Raw genomic sequence first — 27669 nt, forward strand, 5'->3', positions numbered from 1 at the left:
ACCATATTATATGTTTCGAGGTAATTGGATGCCTATCTAAGGGGAAAATGCCAAACAACCACAACAATTGTATTTACGAATTCGTTTGCCAGGATAATCGATAAAAAATAAACACTTAGCATTTGCTTCAACATGTAACATAGTTTTGTTTTGAAGAAGACTATAAGTTTTTCACTGTAGCCATTTTACTCCGGTAAGTACATTGTCAGATGTTACATAAGAATTATGGATTAACATTTTTAAATAACAAATAAAGTATGTTGATTTGATGGAAATGTATATAAGATAAGTGTTAAATTTCTTATCAATTTAATGAGAAACCTCAGGCATCTTCTTCCAAATTATTTTACTTCTATCAGAAAACAACGAGACGATGCTTTTAATTGTAACAATTATTCAGGTAAATTTTTATTTTAAACAAATCGCAATTATATCTGAAAAAGGAAAATTTCTGAACCTATATGGGCATGATCTTTTCGTCATTAAAGAGACCCGAATACAATACTGAAGTTTGGTCACCTATTTCAGTGTCACCCTGCATAGTTTGGCACTTGAACTTTGAATTGCAGATCTGCAAAATTTATGGATATTAAATCTTACGTAAAGTGATCTTCGAGTGCATGGCTGCGCTGGCGCAATATACCAATGCTACTGATTACTAAATTGCAGGTGATTATGCATTTCCTATTCTTGTAGACTACTTTTCAAAAACAAAAATTGAATGGTAGTTTGTATTCTCTATCACGACTTGTATTCAATAGAATAATAATATCTCGACATTTTATTTTGTATTATAGGTACATAGAAAAAATCTGTAACTCTGCTGATAAAATATAGATAATTACTGTGGATGTTTGCGCAAATATAGATTATTATAAACTAATTTGCAGATCCCAAAGGCAAATAGAATTGTTTTACTTTATTATTGATTTTGCTAGGTGCTCATCAAACGAAAACTTTCAGTATACTTTCTTCTCTAAAGCATGAATAGGGGGCCATGTAAATAAGAAAAGACACACAAGCCGATAGACAGAACCAAATGCTACTTTAAAAATGTGAAATCGAAATATCTTTATTTGCAGTTTTCAAGCACCACTTTTTAATAGCTTTTTATAAAAAATGGGAAAAGTTGCATCAGTTATTGCAGTAAAAAGTACGGAATTGTATTAAAAGTTTTAAAAAATGCAATCACCCCTTCGCAAGTGCGCCAGTATGAAACTGCATACATAGTAATGAGTAATGAGATAGAAATCATCTAAAACCACATACTTTCGTTTCATAATGTTTCATCGTTTTATACAATTGTAGTATAGTTAACGGAATGTATCCATTCTGCATTCTTACAAGTTTAGTAAATAATAGGGTAAGGGACCAAGTACTGTGGAGGTACCAACTACTGTGTCTATTAATTGTACTTATTTTTAAGGCACAATGAATATTACAAAAGACATATTCAATTTTTTTTTTCATTAAAACCAGTTAATATATATACAGGGTGGGACATTTAAATGGGAACACCTAAATATCTCAGTTATTATTAGTCATACAAAAAATGTCCACAGAATAAAGTTGTACTGTTTCAAGGGGCGAATTTGATGATGGTAAAAATTTGTTCTCAATGTCATTTTTTTACAAGATTTCAAGGTTATCGATATTTTTTTTAATGGAATCATATGTTTTTATTATCGCTATGTGATAGCCGACGTCAAGACGAATCCAATGATCTGTATTTATTATGACCTTCACGTGACAGTACGAAGAATTCATAAAAGTAGAACACTTGATGTAAACAGTGAAATAACGATGACATGATCCCACTAGGGTTTCAAGAGATGTTCTTCAACCTTGACTAAAGACTGTAAACACGCTTACAACGAATTATAAACGCTGATACAAATTCTTCTCCCTGCGGTGACTCTAATCAGTACGTTTAAGAAATTCATCGGGATTTATTCGATTGTGAAAGATAACGTTACTTTTCTGAAACGATGGTGTACAGTGATGCAGAAAAGGTAGAAATTATTTTAGTTTACGGTGAGGCTAAAAGTAACCGAGTACAAGCATTTCAACTTTGCGCAGGAAGATACCCTGAGAGAAATCATACTTCTCGACAAAGTTATGACCGCATAGTTCAATTGTTTTGTAAAACAGGGAGTATTAAATCACTGAACAGAAAACGATCAAAGCCTGCTCCTGGAGAAGATGCCGAAACTTTTGTATTGGCTACAGTCAATATTGATCCTACTACAAGTTGTCGAAAAATTGGACGTTCTTTATTCTTTGTTCTTTATTGCAACGTCATAAATTTCATCCACACCATATTTCCTTACATCAGGAGCTTCATGGCAACGACTTTGAGAATCGTGTTGCTTTTTGTACATGGACATTGTAGCAAATACAAAGACATGAATATTTTATGACGTTCTTTTCACTGACGAAGCTCCTTTTTCTAACCATGGACAACTGAATACACATAATATGCATTATTGACAAGTTGTACACCAGCGCCCATGGAGTGTAAATATATGGTGTGGAATCGTTGGTGATAACAAACTCAGTCACGTGAAGGTCATAATATTACAGGTCGTTGGATTCGTCTTGACGTCGGCTATCACACAGCGATAATAAAAATATATGATTCAATTTAAAAATATATCGATGACCTTGAAATCTTGTAAAAAAAATGACCTTGAGAAAAAATGTTTACCATCATCAAATTCGCCCCTTGAAACAGTACAACTTTATTCTGTGGAGATTTTTTGTACGACTAATAATAATCGAGATATTTAGGTGTTCCCATTTAAATGCCCCACCCTGTATATATGTATATATGTTATACAGGGTGTCCCAAAAAATTTGTACTTCCTTGAAAGAAGTGATTCTCGGGGTCGTTTGAAGTAGGTTTTTCCTTTGCGAAAATGTTCTCTGCCGCTCTGTTAAGGAGTTATTAACGAAAAACACGGACCAATCAGGATTCGGCTACAGTCGACGGATTCCGGCTCGGTCAATGCCAACGCCACGCTCAGTGGGCCGGAGTCCGTCTGCTTTTGTCGCGTGCTAATTGGTCCGTGTTTCTCGTTAATAACTATTGAATGAAGCTGCGAAGAATATTTTCGCAAACGAAAAAGTTACTTCGAATGACCTCAGGAATCACTATTTCAAGGAAGTGCAATATTTTTGGGACAACCTATATAAGTATATTTCTTTTTTAATATTTATTATGTTTTTAAAATAAGTATAATTAATACAGGCACAGTAATTTGCACCCCCAGAGTAATTGAGTCCCTTACCCTAGTGGTATTAATAATTAGATATTTCATTTTTGAAAATCATTTCTATGATTTAGCAATGGTAATTGATCTACGTTTACACATCAGAATATTCTGTACCAATAAGAAGAAGTATTTCTGTTGTTAGAATATCTCAATTATCAAAAAAGTTCAATGACAATCATAACATACTGCATAAATGCTAAGTCGACTATTTATTATAATACTGTGCTATAATTGCGTATCAAAACTTTCAGAATGTCGGTTAATTTTTTTAATAGAATTTCAAAACAATAATTATTTTTTTCTTTTAGGCTACGATGCAGACTTTTCTAGACGAATTCTGAAATCCTTACATCCTTTATTTTCCGCAGGACAAGGACCGAAGACGGCTCCATTATTGATGGTATCGTTAAACAGGAAGCCGGGACCTTGGAGAATACATCCCCTGAATCCTTCCCCCACGGTGAGAGACCCGTTCATGTCGTAGTCAGGCAGCGTAAGAATCGCAGCATTGTAGGTTGCATTAGCTATTACCTGCACATAAAATTTGAAAATCAGCATTGCGTGACAAAATATTACATGTTAACGCATATGCAACCGACAGGTTTTCTTTGTTTGTGTTTCTAGTCCTTCGAGAATGTTCATTATTATCAGATTGAAAATGGCTTATTATTTATTTTAATTATTATCAGGCGCAAAAATGGGCGCCTGGCAATGAGAAACAGTGAAAAAATTAAAAGAATTGAAGCCTGTCGACGTAACACTTCCAACCTTCTGGGTTTATTAAGGAACAAGGAAATTCCTAAGGAGCTTCCGTTTTTCTTGTAATTGATGCTAATCATTTTAATTTTGCATAATAATCCGCAGTCTAATTATTATAATTCATTTCGATTTAGAGAAAGTCATTTAGTCATTTATTTACTGCAAGTCACGCATGGCTAATACGTCTCATAGAATAACCTAACCAAGCTTAATGACTAATGTTAGTCATTTAGTCCATGGTAATTTGAAACGACTAATTTTAGTTATTTGTGCCTCACAAGATTTTTGTAAACGATAGAAACTCGAAGTTAAATTACGGAGGATATGAAATTGTCAATAGAGTAGCACAATTAAAAATATTTTGAATAAAAATAAGACGTGATGCAAAAAATGAAAGCATGAATTATACACGAACGTGATTTTAAACTTGTCGAACTACAAAAGGGGTTGAAAATTGTTGCTCCAGAATATAAATTAATTACATCAAATGTAGCCAACACATACATATTTAACACCACAACTGGGATGAAATTATTCTCTTTGGGTCTCTTATTTTTCAATTGTTTATACATAAGAGAGCTTGTCGTTATTTTTTCAGAAATAGGGCAAGTGCAAATTTAAAATGCAGCGATTTCTATAAACAAGTTGCCATAAACGCTTGTAAATTCGTAGTTTTTAATACTATCGATATCAACAACTTAACTAATTGCGTTCCTCAGTGAGCTTTCTGCAGAAAAATAATAAACAGTAAAGAATATTTTTTTCTGCAATTATGATACACAAGTAATAATATAATAACGGATACTTAACAAGAAAATATTGCAGCTTTTTTTTCTAGTAATAAATATTATTAAACTTTGGAAACTTTAGAAATTCACAAAAATAGTGCTTGCTTTGTGTAAAATTACGTGAGAACTTATACATACAATTGAAGTCTCGTTTCAGAAAATAGCGGAAACCGGTTCAGTCAAGAAGTGATTTAAACAAACATTTTAAATGCCTAATAATAAGAATAGTCTGAAAGTTACGTAAAAACATGTGTAAATCGTATTCGTATCGTCTACAGTCTCAGTCAAGTTTTTTAAGAAATATTTTATGATTTATGGCTCTTTCTTCGTGCGTGTAATTTGATTATATTAATTATTTCGCGTGAATTATTTTAAACGAATGTTATAATCCGAAATTCGAAAACCAATTAGTTGATGTTTTTATCTGAACTGAACTGTAATCGAACCGATGATGCGATGAAACGAAGATTCATTAATTGTAGGTACATCGTAATTCAGACGAAGAATATTTGTTTCGAACAAAATGCGAAATAATATTACATGAAACTATATGATTTTATTTCTTAATAAATATAAGAACATAACTATATGTAGAATTCTTTTTGTGAATAGAAATGTCTCATAGCTACATGTTCATGTACTGGTTGCACCTTAACTGCATATGACTGTTTAATGTAATGCAACGACAGTTACGTGGGAGGCTTTTATACCACGAATTTGTATTTTGTATTGCAAAGATTAATATTATTTCATATAATATGTGATGTGACGTATAATATGTATGTATAACGTATAATATGTGCGTGAATCTTTCGTAATCTATACTTTCATGCTTTAATTTTCTCCTTATCGTATACGGTAAGGAGCAAAACTGATTACACACTATTTAAAACAGCATAACTTTTTTCAAATTAGACCAAATAACTTTAGTGTTTTTGAGAAGTTAGAATAAATTATATCCATGCTGAAAATTTCACTGATATTGGTTACTTCGTTTACGAGTTATAAACGATTAAAAGCGCGATTTTAGGTCGAAAATCGTGAACAATGGCAATTTTCCCACTTTTAATCGTTTATAACTCGTAAACGAAGTAACCAATATCGGTGACATTTTCAGCATCGATATAATTTATTCGAGCGAATCAAACACATTCTTTAAATTTTCAATACAGGCTCAGATAAAAAAGCGGAAAAAACCAACTTTTACTATTTCTTTTGCGATTCCGACCAATTCAAATTTTTTTCAAAAATTTGTTACACCTCGTCTAATAAACTAATCCTTCTAACTTCTCAATAAAGTTCAAGTCGTTTGATCTAATTTTTAAAAAGTTATGTTGCTTCAAATAGTGTAGACTCAGTTTGGCTCGTTAGTGTGTATAGCAATAAAATCGTGAACGAGTCAAATTGACTCGCTCCGGCAATCTGGTGTTAAAAAAGAGAACTCGAGTTGTTCGGTCCAATTTAGAAAAATGTCAGTTTGCAGATGCTGTCGGTAGATTTGTCATAAAAATATGATTGTTCACTTGTCCTCGGGTGTATGCAGAAATTGTAAAAAATTTGATTACCTGCGTATGGCCAGCCGCGTTCAAGGTCAGATTGCCCAGTCGAAAAAATAGATTGACATTCTGCCAGGCGTTGTTCAGCAACCTGGAGTTGAGTTTGGCTTCGTAGCGTTGCTGGTCAACGATGGCTATAAAGAGGAGCCCTTCCGGAGTCACTTCGAGAGTGATCGAGTCGTCGTTGTACTTCTGTGTGAACAGTCTGCCGCCCTCGCATGTTCGAAAACTGAGACCGCTGTGCCTGTGCACCGAGACGAACGAACTCAGCCTCAAGAAGGCCGATCCATTGAAGTAAGCCTCCCGTGGATGTTCCTCGTAGTTTTTGTGTCTGATGTCTTGCGGCGCCTCGTCCGTGACCACTAATAAGCTAGTCAGTACTGAAACAGAATGTTAAAGTAGCTTTAAGCACGCTCCGTGACTGTATTATTGCTCAGTAATTAATTTTGAATTCCACACGTCGCTACAGGAGACCGCCATACACATACGATTTATTGTACGACGGATCTTTCCGAGATCTGACACGACATATACAGTTTTCTTTCGATATAAGGCGACGATGTTTTCCCTCGAAATAAGAAAATTGCTATCCCCTCTTCTTCTTTTGAAGTTGATCGCTCGACACCGCTTAGTGCTACAGCGAAAGGGTATATCATATTCCATCCTTTCCCACTGAAAAAAACAATAACAAGCCGAATTGGGTACACTCTCATCTGTATTTACTACATCGAAAGCCGTCCCGAGCCATCGTCTTATATCGGAAGAAAACTTCTCTGTAATGGAAGGTATCTTCTCTATCTTATTTTACTTCTGGAATTTGTAACGATATAGAATGGAAGATGCAACTTTACGGTTACAGAAATGTTAATGTTCATGTTAAGTTCCTATTTAGATTCATAGGGAACCATGATTTAATAAGAATAGATAACTTTGACCAAAATTTTAAACAATAGGGAAATACATATTTCTTGAGGTGTTCGATAACATAAAATTACTTAATCCCTAAACAACTTACTCGGAGCGAGGCTGAAATTTATCATTTTTAATAAATAATCTATAATTTTTTTTATTGTAATTACTCTATAATTTGATTTTTTATTTATAATTTTTAATTCTGCGCGGGCAGAATTTGATCACACGTATTATATTTTAAATAATAACAAAATTACACATTTTTTGGACGGGAAATCCAAATTTTATTAAGGGATTACGTAGCCCCTTTTCGGACAGTAACCCAAATGTTATTCGTCTGTTGAGGGTTTAAACGTTAAGTACTTATCGCGTCCTAATTTTTTATATCACTGATACCTCCAATTTCGTCGCGATATTGCTCAACATATCGACTACATTCCAATCGATTACAGTAGATATACGCCCAACAAAATTTTCGCGCCGCGCCGTAAAAATGAAAAATATAAAACTAACCAATTTATTCGGTAAAATCTTTAAAAAGTTACTTAAAAAAATATATAATTACCAATTTCCTTATGTTTTAACATTGTAATTTTCCTTATATGATAATTGTATGCGGGAAATGTTCTTTACAATCAAAACAGTTGCTAAAAACATAATTTCAGAATCTAACTATTACATAGTTGGTAGAAAACGCATTGCAGAAAATGTAACATTTAACTTTTCAATCCTGAATCGATCTATTCGATTATTATCGTATAAATGAGTTCTGTTGGTAATTTATTATCGTACTGAAATAAGCAACTTTTATTGTGCAACTTAGTAATCAACAATGACACTAGACTGCGGATCCTAATGCAAAATAAAAATTGCCTGCGTTAACCAGTTAGCTGTTATTGACGAGTCTACTCGTCACGAAGAAATGGCAATACTTTGTGTTATGACGAGTCTAGTCGTCATGCGTACAAAGCAGTTACAATTTGTTGTTTAAATTGCAATTTTAGTGAAAACTATAATATATTCGTAAACTTCAAGATATTTGAAATATTTGGAGCCCAAGATGAAATAAAAGGAACAAATACAAATATATAAATAATTATGAAAATAATTATATTTTTATCATGAAAAAACTGTATATAGTATCAATTTTCTTTTTTGTAAATGTATTGTTTTTTTTATAGTCATCACTGAAGCCATTACAGGTTCATATACAGGGTGTCCCAAAAATGTCGAACTGACTTGAAAGGGGTGATTCTGAAGGTCATTTGAAATAACTTTTTCCTTTGCGAGAATATTGTACAACTTAATTCCATATTATAACAGCCACACGTATTCTGTGCTTGATGAGTATACTCGTCATCGCTAAATTTTTGGGACGCATATTAGTTACACGTTTGTCAAAGAGGTCGCAAAAGCTAACTGGTTAATTTCAAGAAACAGGATCTAATTTATCATAAATTTATCATAATAAGTTCTCCATGCTTATAAACGTTGTTATAATTGTGGAACTTCATGCAAATTTCCATTTCGGAGGACTAATTGACAAAGGTATTAGGAAAGTATGTTATTTATTTCTAAAGTATCTAATACCTTTTTCTCAGTCTTTTATTTTTTTACACTTGAAGTGGCGAAATGGATTAAACTTTTTGTCAACTGTTTTATCAAGTATTAAAACTTCTGCTTTACTTAGGGATCAATTGATTGAACCGCGTACGCTAGAAGTGTAACAACATTCGTCGCTGCTCTTAAGGTGACTGATGATGTCCGCTACATCCACGGCAGGATCGATGGTGACGTATAAATAATGCATGAGATGCATCTGCACGCCCGCGTAAGACTGGTTAGCAGAGACTTCCGTTTAAGCTGGACATCGCGGTTTCACAGCCGTGAAAATAAAAAGTAAACCGCATCCTCCAAGTTCATTTTGGCTAATATTTTCTTCAAATTCTTCAGAGCAGTATGCTTGTATTATAATTAACCCATGCATGACTATTAGCAGATATTTGCAATGATCAGCTTCGAGTCTTTTCAAACCTACAATTTCCAGTTACAACATTAAAAATACTACAAAGAGGTTCATTAGATTTATAATTCTTAATCCACAAGCATGATCGTGTGCAGAAATAATGGTAGAGTATCTTGGAACACGAATCTTTAATAAACAATGAGGTACTATATTACACTTTAAGAGATACAATGGATTACATTGGATAACTACAAAATTATGGGAAAGCATTCGATGTAACAACTATATTCGTTACACTCAACATTTGTTCTTGGTTTCCTTTTTATTTCATACTGGATTAATAACTGTATCATAAGAACTAAACCTATACAGCAAACGCCATATAATTCATTTACTAAATCCAACAATAATTTTTAGTAATTCTTTTAGGTGTATACGTAAAAAAATGGATGAGTAAAAAAGTAAAAAACTATACAACAAAAAAATTTGTGTTTAATTTAACATCATGTTCTATTTCTAAGAAAACACTTTGCACATTCTATGTGCAGTTAAAATTGCATTAAATTCATACATTTTTTAATTTCAATAATAACATACAATAATTTCTAGTAGTAGTGCTACTTTTAGTATTGTTATATCAATTGAATGAATTGTATGCAACTTGTTATCCGTTGTCAGCAATAGAGAAGAAACGTATTATTTAATAACAGTGATACATATTAATGATATGTAATACTAATTAATAATAATTATACGTGTTATTTACTAACAGAAACACAATAATTTTGGACAAAAGAAAGTTAAGAATTAAAATGAATATTGTATTGTATGAATATTGTGTTGTCTTATTATATTTTTTTAAATCTTAAGAGAAGTATTGTACCCAAGAAAAACGTTTTTTATGAATTTGTTTTGTTTATACAATATTATTACAGCGTTCTAAATGTTACACGCTATAAATTGTTAATTATTATGTAAAGAAATAGAACGTAGAGATCTATGTACAATAACTTCCAAAAGCAATTAGAATTACAATGTTAATATATTTTACAAGGCATTCTGGAATATTTATGGATAAGCATCAAGTTGAAGACGATTACTTGTGTAAACTGACTGGTTACTGTGTTACTTGTGTAACTTTTCATGAAATTTACGAAATATGTGCACCGAGTTAATTGATCTTTAACGAGTCTTCTGCTTTCGCGTTTGTGTAAAAGTAATTTAAAAAGCATGACTTCGAGCAGTTGCAAGGGAACAACTATTCCGGAAAATATGGTTGATTAAATCATAACAGAATTCGTACTCGAGTCTGAGGATACGGCAGTAAGGCATTCTTAATTAAGATTCATATCGTGCCAACACCGACAGTTCTTCCACGATGCTCTCGCAGGAACTCACGAGTTCATGTGTCCAGCATATAAAACATCCACGCAAGAGTCACCAATACGCTGCATTCATTTATTACGTGAAACAGCGGCGAGGATGTATCCTAACAAATGTCGTTGCAGCGATTTAGGTAAATAGTGAATGCTAGCCATTCGTTTGTAACACGAGCACTTGATTCTTATAATATTCTAGTAAACATGTTGTAACCAACGATGTCGATATGATTTAAAACTAAAAAAAGAAAATGTAAATACGTTTAAAAAAGGTAGTTACAAATAATGTAAATATTGAATTAAACAATGCATTTAGTAGTTGACTGAAGTTCCGAAAATCGGTCAAATTGGATTCAGCTCAAATTTTGCATTAAAAATATGTTTGCCTAAAAGAATTTTTAACGACTTCAAAAAAAAAAAATGTATTCATACTAGTATCATTTTGTACATTACCGACATAACATTTTGCACATTTCTGCACAGAATATACTAGAATGTACCAGAATATACCATAATATACCAGAATATACTAGAATATACCAGAATATACCAGAATATACCAGAATATAATTGAATGTACAAGAATATACTAGAATATACTGGAGTATACTGGAATATACCAGAATATACCAGAATATACAAGAATATATAAGTATGTATATACTAGAATATACTAGGTGGTGAATATACCAGTATACCAGTTCTGAGTAGGACTGTTCGCGAGCTGCTTGTCAACAGAAACTGGTTCGCTAGCTGTTCGCTAGCAGTTTTAGATTTGTTCGCTTGGAGATTGCGGGCAGTTCGTTGTAGACCTCGCTCGGTGCACACCCGAAAATTATGAAATATGTTTGAAGAAGATCTTTTAATTTTATCAGCAGCATGTTTAGTAATACAAGAAAATAGTGTTGAGAAAAAAGGAAGCGACAATGTTGGCAAAGAGAAATTTAAAAAAAAAGGACGTATTTCTGGTGGAATATATATATATACAGGGTGTTCATTTGAAAATATTCCAGGCGAATATCCCGAAAAGTATGAAAGATGAAAAAAGCGTAAAACACGTGTCCAAGGATTTCGAGGGGGAAAGAGGGGGGCGGTATCTATGGAATGTCCCGTTTTTTATACGATAGATCGATAGAGTATCAAAGTCTGAGCATAAAAGCGTTGACCTTCATATGTTCTAAACCTAATAGTTAACGAGATATTAACCAAAGAAGAAAGAAAATTATTTCGATAATATCTCGTTAACTATTAGATTTAGGACATATGGAGGTCAATACAGTTTTACTCGGAATTCCATAGTCTATCGATTCATGATACAGAAAGTATGTCTTACCGTTTAAAAAAATCAAGGTGACCTTGAAATCGCCTCTATGCCTCCACCCACGCAGAGAATGTTTGTCACAATATGCCCCCCCCCCATACCGCGTAAGCCCCCCCCCCGTGCCCCCTATAAATATGTCCACTCTGAATATTGCCGTTATTTGTAATAATATGAAAAAATGTTGTATACAAAACTTACACGGTGTGGGGGGGGGGGGGCATGTTGTGACACAAACATTCTCTGCGTGGGTGGAGGCATAGGGGAGATAGCAAATGATGTATTAAAAAACGAAACAGGATTCAGAAGTTTTGCGAGAATGTCATACGAGACCTGTGAAAAATTACTCAGCATAATTAGACTGAAAATATCAAAGAAGGATACGAATTTTCGAATAGAGATTTCTGCCAAGGAAAGACTATTAGTAACTTTTTATTTGGTAAAAATTGAAATTATTTAAACTGTTTTAATAAAATTGTATTTTTTTCATCAACTGATAGATCTTCATGTGCTCTTTAAAAAAGTATTAAGGGTCTTGGATCGAAAATGTATTAGTTTAAGAGTTATTAATTTTGTCGCGAACTCCCCTATAGAATCGAACACTGTGCGACTACATAGATATAGACCTTCAGCTCGCGAACAGATCTTTGAAATAACAGATCCTTTGTTAGCGAGCGAACATTGTTCGTTGTTCGCTAAAGTGTCCACACTGCAGCTGCTCGCGAGCAGTTCGCGAACACCAGTGTGGACCCGGCATAACGCTTGGATTAGGTGCCGTTCCGGAACCTGTTACTGCTTTACGCGGATTGGGTTAGGTCTGGGTTATAGATCTGGGATATGATTATATTTAATTTTTATTGTTTTATAGCCATGGTTGAGCGTGGCGGTAGATATCGCTGGAAATGTATCCAGACAATAAAAGAGACGCGATCGCATTGATTGGTTTGATACAAAAACATGTTCGAGTTGGTTCGGAAATTTTGGTAAGGTACAAAATTTTATGTTGGTATGGTAGAAAATTATAATAAAATGATAAAAAATTTTTTTGCCGGTCGTTAAAAATTCTTTTGAGAAACATGTTTTTCGACTTGACCGATTTTCGGAACTTTAGCCTAATAGTTTATTTCCCTTGATATTTTTTGTAGGTACTAATTCAAATAAGCAAAAAGTTTTGCTTCCAATTTAATAACAGTAATTAATAAATTAATGCAGAAACGCTAACGTGTTTTAGACAATGAAGTGAGAGTATTAACATGCTTGCCGTTTTTTTTGGAGGTTTTATGTAAATTCAAAAAAAGAAATAAAAAATCAATATCAATTGAAAGATAACGCCTTCGTGTAAAATTTAAACTTAAAAAAGTTCAAAATTTGGAATTTTAAATTTTAAAACGAAATTTAGTTTAATTATAGTCAATAATACTGGTTTATAAAATGCTTGTATATACAGAGAGTGTAATTTTAGAGTCACGATATAGATAAATATTATATTGATAGAATCTCTCAATTCATTTACAGTGCCGACGAATCAATCGATTACGGAGTTCAATATAATTAATTTTAATAACCTCTCATACATATAATTATTATCAACCTAGGTAAGTATCGTGGTTGCCAAAATCTAATGGAGTAATATTTATTTTTACATTAAAACAATATTTTAAATAGACATTTGCATCTGGCATATAATAAAATAAAAATATCGAAAATATTAGTCAATAATATTGATGGTGGTGGTGGTTTTTATAAAAATTTAGTTAGATTTCACAACTTCATTAATCGATAAGAAATGTGCTCTCCAAAAAACAGGGAAATATTCAAGGGTGAAATTGTTTTCGATTATATTGTCATAAATAGCGATTCCTTAAATCTCTCTGCTATACAACATAAAGTGATATTTGTAAATTTAGTGACATTAATGTCGGAAGTATTGGTGTCTTTACGCTGCTTTATACAGTACGTTAAGAAATGTTCAGTCACGTTTATAGTCGTAATTCCTTAAAGTCGGAATTCCTCTGGCAAATATTATTTGAAAATAGCGTTTCAAGATTAGACATTTTTTCTTAACGTAACCGGCTTTTAACCGTTAACAAGTAACGGGTTCACTTGCTAGAAGCATTATTGAGTGATGTGCTAATGTCCAAAAACTAAATTAAGGATGACAAACTGGCGGCCTGCTTGGGAACGCTTGGGCCTGTGTTACAAATGAACAGTTCATGGCTCTCGCTAACTCCATGCCAAAGCATATAAATCTTTTAATTGAAATGGGGAAAGCCTATTAAATTTTAATTTCTGTTATGTTAGAAGTTATTAATGACATTGGATTAATATTTTCCTTAAAATGACCCTATCTCATTTATTAACAGTGAAGAATTGGTTAAATTCTAAAAATATTTGATCTTGTTTTGAAAGACTATTTGCAAATAATATTTCCCAGCGAAAATTCGTTAGTATAAATGCCTGGTACTCTGTAAATAATAAATTGATTAAAACATTAGTTTGACAAGTGACGACCATAAGTATGATTTAACCTACCATTTCTTAACGCACTGTTCGTATCAAGAAACCTAACGGATAGCCGGAAGTTACTCTCTACCCCCTTCTCTTCTTGGAGCTAAGGAGACGAATAAGGTGACGTGTCTCTGGTTTTCCAGCCTCGGTTCGACGATGAGTCGATAGAGACACGCATCCTGTTTCGCTGCTGAATATGCGGGCATTGAAGTCTTCGCAACGAGCAGGAGGGAACCGTTTCATCAAGATCTGCGAATCATTTGCCGTGTTCCCGAAACCGATTGACGTCATTAGCGCAGATGAAACGGCAGTATTCGGGACAGGAAATAACCGGTAACCGAGACTTTAAATATTGAATCGTGACATAAATTCGTTCAGTTATTTATCAATATCTTCTTTTCATTTATTAACAAAGTGAGAATTCATCAATTTTTACGGCGAAGAAATCGTGATATTTACTCTCAGTGCAAGGTCTCAGTGCGACCGACCTGCCCTTTTTGTGCTTGCAAACTTTCCACTCAAACACCGAGCCATCTGTTTTCGCATTAAACTCGGAATTTGTCGATAGGTTTTGGTGGCAAATTCATGCCAAACAGGAACCAAATTCTGCTCCAAGTGGTCTTGGCACCACAATGACTGCTTTTTGCTCGCAAAGTAAGATTACAAACATTAATCAAAATTTGCTCGAAGCAGGTTTGGCTAACTGTAACAGAACAACGGGGGAAACGAATAGTAATTTTGGCTTTTATTATTGAACATAACAATTTTTAAACTCCAATTATTAAATTGCGGATTTTATGAATTTATAGCAAAAATGACCAGCTGCATTTTGAAACAGTAGAGAGATTAAAATGATTGAAGAACATCAATGTATCATTCTAAACTTGATAAAATTATTAAAGTAGAAATTAAATGTCTATCTGTCTCCTATCTCTTGCACTAGAAGCAGACAATTTTTATTTTGCATACAAATCTACAGTCTACTAATGATGCTATTCTAATATAATTGAAATGAATATTTGAAATGAATTTTTTAGTTTGAATGTAGAGATTGCCATGGATGATCAAATTATTAGAGTTACAATACAAAAAATATTTAGCATCCATGTGATGGATAGTGTCGGATAGTGTTTGTTAAGAAAATAACTAGAATTCTTTCGTTTTAATGTGAATACGTCAATTTATACAAGTGGCTTTGACGATTTTATCACTCACTGTAATAACCGAAATGTAAACATAAATAAATACGGAGATACATGAAAGAAAACACATCAAAGAAGTTGAAAAAAAAGAGAGGAGACAGTAAATATTGAAAACGCATCTGCTGGATTAAAACAACTGCAGGAAGCAACTTTTCCTTTGAATTTCAATTCATGCTTACTTACTTATGTTAGTCATTTCAAGGATATTTGTTACATCTCATGACATCATCTATTCTACATGTAAATTGAAAGTATACGTATATTACCAATTAAGAGAATAATTTCTTAAGAACAAGATTTTGTAATCGTTTAAAGACTTTTCAGTTTTCTTACGCTATTACGCAACATCAAGTGCACAAATATTAAAAATATGTTATCGTGTACAAATTTTAAAAAACTATATCATAAAATGATTAAAGACACAGATAAGTTATCCATAGTTAGTTTTCCTAGAGTGTAACCAGGGATTATTAGAAATTAAATGTTACTGCTGCTTATTTTAATGTGCCCTCTAAATTGGTTTCAATACTATATTGGTTTCAGTTCCAATGGAAATGTTCAAACTTCACTTTGTGATGTGAATAATTTGATCACTGGGAATCCTGAGGACTATTTATGAGCAAACTTCAGTTTTAATAAAACAGGAATTTCACTGAAAATGGTGATTTCGAGTAAGGTAGGTAAGGAACCCAATTACTGTGGGGTTACCAATTACTATGCCCATATTAATTAGACTTATTTATACATTATATTATATTATACTTATTTTTAAAGCATAATAAATATTAAAAAAGAGATATTAGATTTTATGTTTAAAATCAGTCAATATATATGTTATATATCTCTTTTTTAATATTCATTATGCTTTGAAAATAAACATAATTAATATAGGCACAGTAATTGGTACCCCCACAGTAATTGGGTCCCTTACCCTAGATAGCTAACACCTAAAAATGTAGAGAAAAGTTTTATTTCAACTCTTGTATCAAAAATAAAAATTATGTGCAATGTCCAATAGGATGTATTAAATCTATAAGTGAAAGTTTCATCATCTATAGTGCGGATATGTAGGTAAATCAGAATACAATTATTCAAATTTGAAACATAGCAAGCAATCATTAGCACAGAAGGTCGAGAGAGATACTAACAGTGGGATTAGTATTCAACGTATCAGATATTTATAAATTATGATTCCGGATTATAAATAATCCCCAAAATATTCAAACAGCAAAATTCGAAGTAACAAAAGATTCTTGATCTATATGAATTTAATTATTATCATTTATATTTTGGAGTTTCAGCTTTATTAAAGATTTTATTGGATTAACAATGAGACAGAGAATTCGTCAAAGAGTCATTACAATTACATCTATAGTATAATAAAAATAATAATAATAAAATAATTGTAGTTTTCTGATAGAATGCCTTGAATGTAGTGAAACAATGTGTTAATTTACACGTTCTATACTTTGTTACAGAAGCTTAATTCTGAAGTAGATAGGAATAAAGGGTTGAATTAATTTTCATGTCGCCATCTCTATAACGTAAAGCACATCTTTCATTCAGTTCATTCAACATTATGGGAAAATGGACGAAACAAGAAAGGAATAAGGCATCCATGCATAGCACTTTAGAAAAGAAAGTACTGTTAGAAAGTCTAAAGTATCAGTATTATGATCTGCAAAATTTCACGATTGGTTTGATACGCTGACAATTTGAAGAATTACTTCTTAACAAGAAATATCTATACCGCGATGACTGTGGGGGTAACTCGTGAAAGCAAATCTCCAACTCATAGAATGAGATCGAAGGGAAATAATAACCGCGAAATTATAATTTATAGTGAATATCACCTTTAACTTCTTTCAAATTGGAGGAACGGAATGCAGTATCGCTAGATCAGGGGAATTGACTTGAATCGAGGGAAATACAGTTACCCTCTCTATGCCAGTACCGGATTAGTAATGCGATTTTGTGACACATGTACGAAATATAGTGAAAATATTACTATTGTTATCTTTCTTTTGTCAGCCTTCTATTTCTGATTTTATCAATCATTTATCAGTTTGACTCGCGATTGAAAGTATAACAAAGAGAAATGAAACAAAGCAGCTATGAATAGACTGCAGATTTTATGTATTTATCGAAAAAACAGGTAGATGCAACTTGAAACGGTGGAAAGATTAAAATGATTCAGGAATGCCAATTTATTATCTTTAACTACTTAAAATTATTAAAGTAAGAATGAAAGATCTATTTGGCTCCGGTCTTTTGCAATTGACGCAGATAATTTTTATTTTGCAAAAAAAAGTCAACAGTCTAGTTATAAATCTACTCTATAGTTTCGAGCGAATAGTATACTACCAATAGTTTCTCCAAATCAGAAATTGGCATCTATTCAATCTTTCATCTTTCAAATATTTGGACCTTTGTGTACAATATTTGGAATACTTGGACTTCATAAATAACACTTGGGACATTATACAGGTAATGTTACCACATACTAGTATTTGCGAATGTCACGATGCAAATGCTTGTCACATTGAACCTCTCGTGTCTCTTAAATAAATGATTTTTTCACATAAGTAGGTTAAAACTTTCTTCTTAAGAATATCAAGATTCATGAAGTGGTGCAATCAAAAATATATGTTTCCATTTAAAAAAACAGTTAGTGACCTTTATATGTCCTCTCCACGTCTGCCTACTGAAAACCTATTTAGGTCACAATGTGCCCCACTTGATACCATTGAACTCTACGTGAACCATTTTCCATTACGAATAATTATAGTCCTGTAAATCGAAGTGGTAGTACGTGGTGACCAACCCTGTATAATAAATAAATGTATTATAAGGCATTAACTACAAAAAAAAAAAAAAAAAAATGTGCCTTGAAACTACGAATTTAAGAAAATATGAAATAATTTCTATAAACTAGTATGCAATAACTAGTACACATAATGAATTAGTTTTTATTGAATCAGTTCACACTTCTGTGTTAAAATAAATGGGTAAAATGTTACAACTGGTTCAATATCTTTTTAATATTATAGTGAATTTTAATAGGGATGAAATTTATTGAGTAAAATTTTAGTTTTCTATAATTCTCTTCAAATATATTATAATTGAAAGCAGTGGACATGTTAAAATGATTTAAAGACATCAGTGTACTAGTTTCCCAGCTTAATAAGATAATTAAAAGAAGAAAGAAATATTTATTTCTCCTCTGTGTCTTACAATCAGTGCAAACATGTTTTGCATAAAGGTCCCCAGTCTAGTTATAATTGTCGACAAAAATGAAAGTAGCTTTTTTTGTTAACGTAATATAAGTTTGTCCTGTGTCAGGAATGACCCGGTGCGAATGTGTTAAAAATCAGAAACGTTTTTCTTTTATTATATTCTTCATAAAAATGATTCATGGTATCGGGACGCACATGTTTCGTTCGCTTGATCAAAAGAAGAATCAGAAGACTGGAGTTAGAAGAGAATTCGTTTCCAGTACGACCATCATTGCATAATTCAATGCTTTACGATGTACGAAGATGTGATAATGGTGTGCGATAAAACGGTTCAGTAACTCCATAGATGAACTAATATATTCCGAATGTGAGGGCGGTCTCATAAAAAGAAGAGTTCCTTGACACGGTGAATACCGGTATTCAGCTATGAGTTCAATTATATGACTCAACAGCTTCGCAGGCTGGAGCGAGCGTGTTGCCACGCCTTCGTCGGCTAGGTATAACTTTCATTGTTGCATTGCGGGAAGCAATTCTACACCAATAGCGTGGTATGCATGTGTAGTCTTTGTAAAATGGTAGATTCAATCATAATAGCTAATGCAAGATGAGTAGCTTCGGTAATAATCTAATAATGAAATACGTATGAGATCAAATACATAATAAATAGTTTATTGCGTTCCACGATCATTGTAGTTTCTTTCTTCTTTCGTTTCCCTAGATTAAAAACGTGTTTTTATTTCTCGTTTACTGGTATTATTACGAAAATCAGAATGATGTAATTTCTATATTATTCTCATTCAAATTACAAGGATGCTGCGGTTAAATTCGATGAATTATTAAAAATTCTGTTGAGGTTTTAAGGCTCTATTTCGTGTCGAAAAAATAGTCCTGAAACTAACACTTTTTTCTTTGATTATTGCTACTAGTTTTCTTGTGTCAATTTTTTTTTTATTAAAATTTCTCCCTCTGTCCCATAATAATAATAGCAGTTGATGAATTTAATTTGTCCCATAATAATAGTAGCAAAAGAAAATAAATATAGAACGCAACATTTATTATCAAAAAACTAGATTCAATTAAACAATAAATTAAAAATATTACTCCTAATTTTTACTTTGAGTGTTCAGATGGTTTATGAATTTTTCAATAATTTCGTTACTGCATTTTAAACTTGCAAGTAGGATCTCTTGGCTTTTTCAAACTCTCTTTTCTTCGTGTTACTTTTACAATGGGTTGATATTCAACTGAAATAAAACAATTGATTTCGATCAGTGGATGAAATTAGAAAAGTAGTTACAATTAGTAATAATTAGGTTAACCTAAAGATTGAATGATCTAAAAATTGAAAGATGTGTCACAAATGACAGATGTCATGAAACATTGATTTTGATTAAAGGTTTCGCAATTTTGCGCGACAACATAACTTGCAGCTGCATTCGCCAATAATTCCCGTTTAAATATTCACTCGCTACTATTATTATGGAACAGAGGGAGTATATTACTTCCACTAGTTGTAAGAATTAAAAATATCCTTCGAGGAGTGACGGAACGTTTTTCTACGATTTGCCAAGAATTATTTCACCAGTCAAATTAATTTGTTCAAAATAAATAAGTTTTGAGCGGAATTCGCTTGTACCCAAATGTTGTTGTATTTCATTGAAATCGAATCTGAATTGTGCACATAGATAAAGACGCGTGTAACATGAGCATGTAAAGTGCAAAACGAATTTTATTATGTTTTATTTCATTCCTCTTAAACTAGAATATTTGTTATGTCAAAATGTTACGGAGTCTGGGTACACATTCCTCGCGAACCTTTCGTAACTTATCGAGTCAACGCTTACAAGCGAGTCATTTTTCATATCATTACGTAACACAGTGTTAATTATATTACGAGGCACGTAAACACAGCCGAGAGTTCTAACAAACACGGTTTATCGCAGTGAACACTCCATCCTAGCGAAATGCATACGGTAGCCGCGTGCGCTGTTTGACCAACAAACCAGTGTCTTATCTGACCTTCCTTTTTGCTTGCCATCCTCATCTCCTCTACTTCATGTTCGCACTTCGCAACTTGAAGATACGCGAGTCACCTAATACCTAAAAACAACGCTTAAGAGGAAGATTTTAAAAACGTAAATTTCGTGTTCTCATTGATTCGAGAACATTTTTAACGCTTATTTAACCACATGACTAAAATTTGTATACATTAGTCGGGTGTGTGGGTACTCGAAATTTCGATTATTTTCTGACACTGGAAATATTGTTACAGTCACAAGAACGAGACTTGTATCGGAAAAAGTAGAACAATTATGCTTCCTGCACGCAAATTTAAAATAAAACACTACACTTTCATACAGTATATTTAAAAAATTTTTTTCCTTGTGCAGTTTGATAACTAATTACACTAAAAATAAGAAAATCAATCGGAACGTGTCAGTTAAAATACAAAATTCGACTGAAAAATCATGAAACAGCATCATACTTATGTGAATACTTTCGGGATTGTCCCAATTTACCTTCGGGTTTAATTTTACACGCCAGTGTATTTTCTTTAACATTGTAATACTAAATTGATCAAAATTCCTGATTTTTCTTTTCACAGTTATTGAATTTACAAAAATGATTTCCTCAAAAATTAAAAAAAAAAACTTCTTCATTCGAGTACATATTCTAATAAAAGCCGTAGGAGACCTGAGTTAATTAAATCTTGTAATTGTATTATAAAGCAATGTACAGCATCAGTCGCGTTTAGTGTTCGGTAATTCTAGTATTAAATTGAAATGATTTTAAATAATCCACGAACAGTAAGGAAAGATGAAATCATAATTCATTAGAAAATATAAGAAAGAATAGAAACATGAACAGAGCACAAATGCCGGTGGAATATGTCTTAAAGAAAAAGAGCTTGCTTAAAAAATGCAAATATTGTAATAATGTGTATGTACACAATGATTATAGATTAATGGGATATTTTAGTTAATATATTCCGTATACATACTAACATGTCAGCGGTCAAATTAATTTTGTGTAACATGTATTGAACATGACCGAGCTGTCAATATGCAAATAGAATGATAACATTTTATCTATTGTAACTATATTGAGCAGTGTGTGATCACATAATTTGTTGCATTAACTTAACATTGGCGTTTATTATTAGTATATTATTATTTTTTATTGTAGTTTTGAAAAATTGATGGTATTATACCAGGTGTACAAATTAATTCGTGGCCTTCACAATTAATCAGTAGTAACTTTATTGTAAATCCAAACCTTTTATTTGCCAAACTGACGATTAATTAATAAAATTTCCAAGATCGAGTAAATGCAGAGAAAGTGATTTTTGACAATAGAATGTATTTTGATTGTTTGTAAATAATTAACAGATTCACGAGGAAATAAAAAAGGACTGGGAATTTATTTGTACACCTAACGCGTAAGGTTGCGGTGGAATGTTACAGTGGATGCATTTTCTGACTTTCTCTTTCTTTATGCATTACACGTATTAATCTGACTTAATATAATAGCAAAATTTTTCAATTGACATTCTAAAGTACTCACAGAATTTATCAAATTGATGCACTTGTTCTTCAAATAGTTTATGAAATTTTTCGTATCTTGACAGGAAACATATTCATTTTTATTTTAATATTTTCTTTATTATATAACAAGCCTTATGATTACGTTTACTTTTATCGTTCACGGAAATATTTTCCACATTGAAAATCTGAATAATTACAATTATAGATACTTGATTTGATTGATAAAATAATGTTTTCCATGGGAAGTATTATATGTAACTGGATTATTTATTTGCAGCTTCTCGATGATCAAATAAAAAACTTCTGCATATCAATCAACTCTCTGACACATACGTAACGTATACGATAACTACCATAACTTTTACAAACTGAAAACTACAAAAGGGACAGAAAATTGATCATTTCAAACAATGAAACAAGTAAAGAAACTGCGCGGACAGAAGTAAGTTTAATTCTACATTTTTGTGATTGCAATTTTGACAGTCGAACATATTTTCAGTTTTATTAATTAACTACCTAACCCCTAGCCATACGATTATCTTCAAGGCTACAATACTAATTAGAGCTTCTGTGTCTGTAATAATTTCACAGGAGAGGGGAGAAAGTTTACATGTATTGTATTACAAAGGTGTAATACATATGTATATGTATAAATATGTATTACAAAGTACTGTTACAAAGGAACAGAATTCTACTTTACTTTAAAAAAGAGGCACAACATTTATATCGAATAGATTTTGGTCGAGGTGCTCTGAAGTGTTTCAAAAATAATACTTCCTTTGTTCGTAACAGCACTTAAAGCAGGGATGGGCATTTTTGTCTGCAATAAGACAAGACCGTGCCTACCACAGCTAAGACGCGAGACACCAGCGAACGCGACGAAGGTGCGCGTTGCATGAAAGAGAGGTTGGTGGGGGAAGCATTTGGGCGTTTCAGGCATACATAGTCGCCAGATCAAGACTTGTTCCCCCACTCTAATTTCCCCTTCTACCACGCTATTCCCCCATGCTTCCACCACGGCCCGGTCGTGTGACGCGTTTACTCTCTGTCGTGCATTCTCCGGTACAGGCAGAGAGAGAGGGTAACTTTTCCCCTCAATTCGTGGTCCCACCCCACATCTGGCGATCATGGCTATGCTCATGCTATGGGTATTTATCGGCGGGCGCCGTTGCCCGCTAATAGGCATGTTGAGGTACCTCTCGATTAGACGAATGTTATCAACATTTGAAGAAACCACCTAGTGCTGAAATTATGAATACTTATGTACAGAAATTCCAACTTTGGAGTTTCCTTTTGTTTGCCAGTGTACCTGGAATATCTGTGCGGTTATCATCGAGAAAACGAGTTAGAGTCGCGATGACTCATGCCCCCTGTCTCGCAATAGATCGTTCTCCAAGGAACTGTTGTAGCGTATCTCAGCCGCTTATAGTCTCGATAATGTAATCCTTGAATTCCCACGTGTCAATGGTTCGGAAACCGTTCCGTGCTGTCGCTATTGTACACTTAGGCAGTAAAGTCTTGTATAAAACGTTTTTCTTTTAACCGGTGACCAAACTGGGAGTGCGCTCGAGTTAGCTTAACCCTCGTGGCTCACTCGAACGTAGGTGTATGCATGTATACGCAGAAATAATTGCTAGGAACAGGAAAAAAATGTCGATTCGGCAACCGCATTGCATGCATAATAGTAAACACAGGGAAACTCGAGGGTCTTCGCAACTGCGTGAAAATAACGTGGTTCTCATGTTCACGAACGCATAAATTACTCGGGCAAGAATGAAACAGAAACGCGCCGCGTCGGATTTCCTTTTGGCATAATTGGCATTCCAGCCGGTTATTCGTCGAAAGTCGTTCATTGTAGCTTGCAACTGTATCATTTATGTCTAATCACGCTTTTTACCGCTTCCGGATAATTCTGCAGCGCCGTAGGGATTACACTCGAATTTCGGGATATAGTTTCTGCGAGGTGGTCTAGTTAAATTTTCATTTGATTAGTGTACTATAAGAGAAATGTTCTCCGCTGTAATATAACAGTTTGTAATTGTTGGACTGTGGATTTGATGAGCTCGTAACAACGACGAAGGCTTAACTGTATCTCAGGAAATCAGAAAATTTTACCTTTTTATTATGTAATCCTGTAGATTTTGGATGCGCGCAGCTCGTCAACCAACATGTATACCAACATGGCGGCCCTTACTTGTCAAAAATGCTGAAAATCGCACATATTTACACGCGCATAACTTTTGAACTGGTGATCTCCTAGGATTCAAATTTGGATTTGCGACATTTTCTCGTCAAAGTCTACAGGATTACATAAAAGAAGTTACTTTCTTGTTTCCCGAGGTAAAGTTTATCCAGGATTGTCGACTTAGTAAAACTATTGACAAAATTCATTTAATTTCTATTTCTTGCAATTGACCTGAAATCAGTTTATTTTGTATCAGGATCCGTAGTCTACTTATTATTATTGTACGAGGTATAAAATATGAACGATAGAATACGGGGTAGAAAATATACTTAAAGTACTCTACTACTTTACACTAGGTGCAATGAAAACTAGATTCTTCTGCCTACATCAGTGGTTCTCAAACTTTTTTGTCTGGCGGCACACTGAAATCATTAAACAAAATTCACGGCAACCCTATTATTATTATTATTATTATTATTATTATTATTATTATTATTCTGTTTTAGATTTAGATATTTGTAGCAGTTAATTGACTTTTTACATATAAATCAAAATTTCGCGGTACTCCGTTTGAGAACCACTGGCCTAGATCCATAGGAGTATGAGAAATATGGATTAAAAAATTACATCGATGAAAAACTATATTTCATTATAATATAAAATACGTTATATTTCCTGTTTATAATATAATTACCAACATTTTATTATATCTGCACGTTTAGTTTGTTTACGTTTATTATATTTTATATATTTTATACTCACAGTTGTACTAAATTTGGATCACTAAAAGTTAAGAAAAAATAAGATAAGTATTCCCTATGTAAACACAATAAATATAATAATAATAATAATAATAATAATAAATATGCTCCTTGTAAAACTCACCTTTTATGCAATTTTAAGCAGAAACGAAAGGTCTGTCTAATTGAATGATGCGAAAGTGTGCTTAATGTAGATGATGTGTGTACATTCACGGAGATAATAAATTTGTTCGGACTGAAATTCATTTTTTATGCAATTTTCGTTTCGAAAGTCACGTTTGACGCGACCAAGTGTCACAGACAGGCAACACTTCATCAGTGCGAATAAAAACGTACGCGTTTCCTGACAACTTTAATTTGCACAGACAAACTTGTTCCATCGTGAGTGGTTAACGTAATAGCCATACATATCAAATAATAGATATGGAAGTAACAAAGTATTTGCCAAGATGAAAAATTCAAAATATTATAATCGTTTTTTCACATTAAAGTTATTAATTTCACCCGAACAAAACTAACATCAAAATTCAGCAAAACTCCAGGTGGAAAATACTGAAGAAAAATTTAAAACAAACTATCTTGATTGAATAGCGATAAGAACAATCGCTGCAGCCCAGCGTAGAAATTGTATAACTAATATTCTATTAGTTGAGATTTCACCGTTCAAACAAATGTTTACAGCATAGTCTGATATTCCTAGAATTAGACAATAATAAATAATAAATAACAATACAAAGAATAGAATAGACTGCGGATTTTATGCATTTGTAATAAAATTGAGTAGGGTGAAATTGAAAACAGTAGAAAGACTAAAAGAATTTAACAATGTCAATACATCATTTTCAATTGAAATGATTACAGAAACAAATTTGTATTTGGTTCCCGTTTCTTGTAATTGTCAATGACAATTTTGATTTTGGACAAAGACCCGCAGTCATAAAATAAGGGACAGTATTTATTTTTACAATCGAAGCCTATACAATTCTTGAGGTTTTCGACACTATGCAGGATGGTCTATGCAACTGTTTCTTCCCCAGTGCAGTTAGAAAAACATATTATAGGAAAATGATTGTTTTAAGAAGCAGTACACGTGTAATGACATACCAGGTGTCCGAAAAATGTTGCACTTCCTTGAAAGGTGATCCCTTAAGTCAGTTGAAGTAAGTTTTTCCTTTGCGAAAATGTTGTCTGTGGCTTTGTTATGAAGTTATTAACGAAAAGCATGGACCAATCAGTGCGCGGATATAGCGGACGGATTCCGTCTCGACCAATGCTAATGCAACGTCACGCTCAGCGGAACCTGTAGCCGCGCTCTGATTGGTCCATGTTTTTCGTTAATAATTCCTTAACAAAGCCACGGAGAACATTTTCCCAAAGGAAAAAGTTGCTGGAAATGACCTCAGGAATAATCCCTTTCAAGGAAGTACAACATTTTTGGGACACCCTGTATAAGTTTATTACAAGTACAATAATATATGTATAATTAAGAATTGTATAATTTTTAAATAAGAGTGTATATTCTTTCTTTGGATCGAATTCTCTCGCCATTTTTGGTATAAAACTATTAAGGTGAAGTGTACAAAAAATAATTAGCTCATAAAGTATTGTAACACAATATGTAAATGTGTCTATTAGATATGCTTTAATAATTTCTTCATAACTAAATTGAAATAGTCTGTGGTTATTATTGCACAGTACACTTTTATCTGTTGTTTTAGATTTCGGGACATTCAAGTAATTTTAAACAAAACACTTATGCAAACGATTACATGAAGTAATTATTTCACGTTCACTTTACTGCAACACAGATTCCCGCATAATCTAGTCTATATAAACGAGCATACACTAGTATTTGAAAGAAACGTGTAATTGTAATTTCCACACGTGTGATTGCGCTTGAAGAACATAAATGTCTCCATAAATGTACGACTCTTCAATCATTTTTTCCCTCTAACTATTTCTTGCAAGTATATGTAAAAACAACGCTCTGTCAAATCCTAAAGAATGAAACTAATATCGAAAGAAGAGACAGCATCGATAGAATTTGTATGTTAATAGCAAAACCAAGAAACCTACGATATGAAAAATACTTGCGAATACATCGTAAGGAAAATACGACAACCTTGCTGCAACCAGTATAGCAAGGAAATAAGAATCAACTATGTAGTATACGAGTGTAGAAAATACAAATTCCAAAACGACGACATGTATTGAATTCAGACACAGTTCCGACATTGGAATCACATAAAGAAGAAATAGAGTTTCGTTACAAGGAGTAA

At 32.9% G+C, this 27669-nt stretch overlaps 1 protein-coding gene across 2 annotated transcripts in view; it reads right to left on the reverse strand.

Annotated features, from left to right (window-relative positions):
• Crb (cell polarity complex component crumbs) overlaps nt 1–27669 on the reverse strand; it is a 109153-nt gene that overhangs the window by 40893 nt on the left and 40591 nt on the right. For both annotated transcript variants that reach the window (XM_076804287.1, XM_076804284.1), the window contains exons 2-3: nt 6388–6758; nt 3626–3806 (exon numbers count right to left, since the gene is read on the reverse strand). In XM_076804287.1, the coding sequence (XP_076660402.1) occupies nt 3626–3806; nt 6388–6758 (552 nt within the window). The remainder of the gene's footprint in view (nt 1–3625; nt 3807–6387; nt 6759–27669) is intronic.

Source organism: Halictus rubicundus, chromosome 2 (genome assembly GCF_050948215.1).
Source record: "Halictus rubicundus isolate RS-2024b chromosome 2, iyHalRubi1_principal, whole genome shotgun sequence".
In the NCBI taxonomy this organism is placed as follows: Eukaryota; Metazoa; Arthropoda; class Insecta; order Hymenoptera; family Halictidae; genus Halictus; species Halictus rubicundus.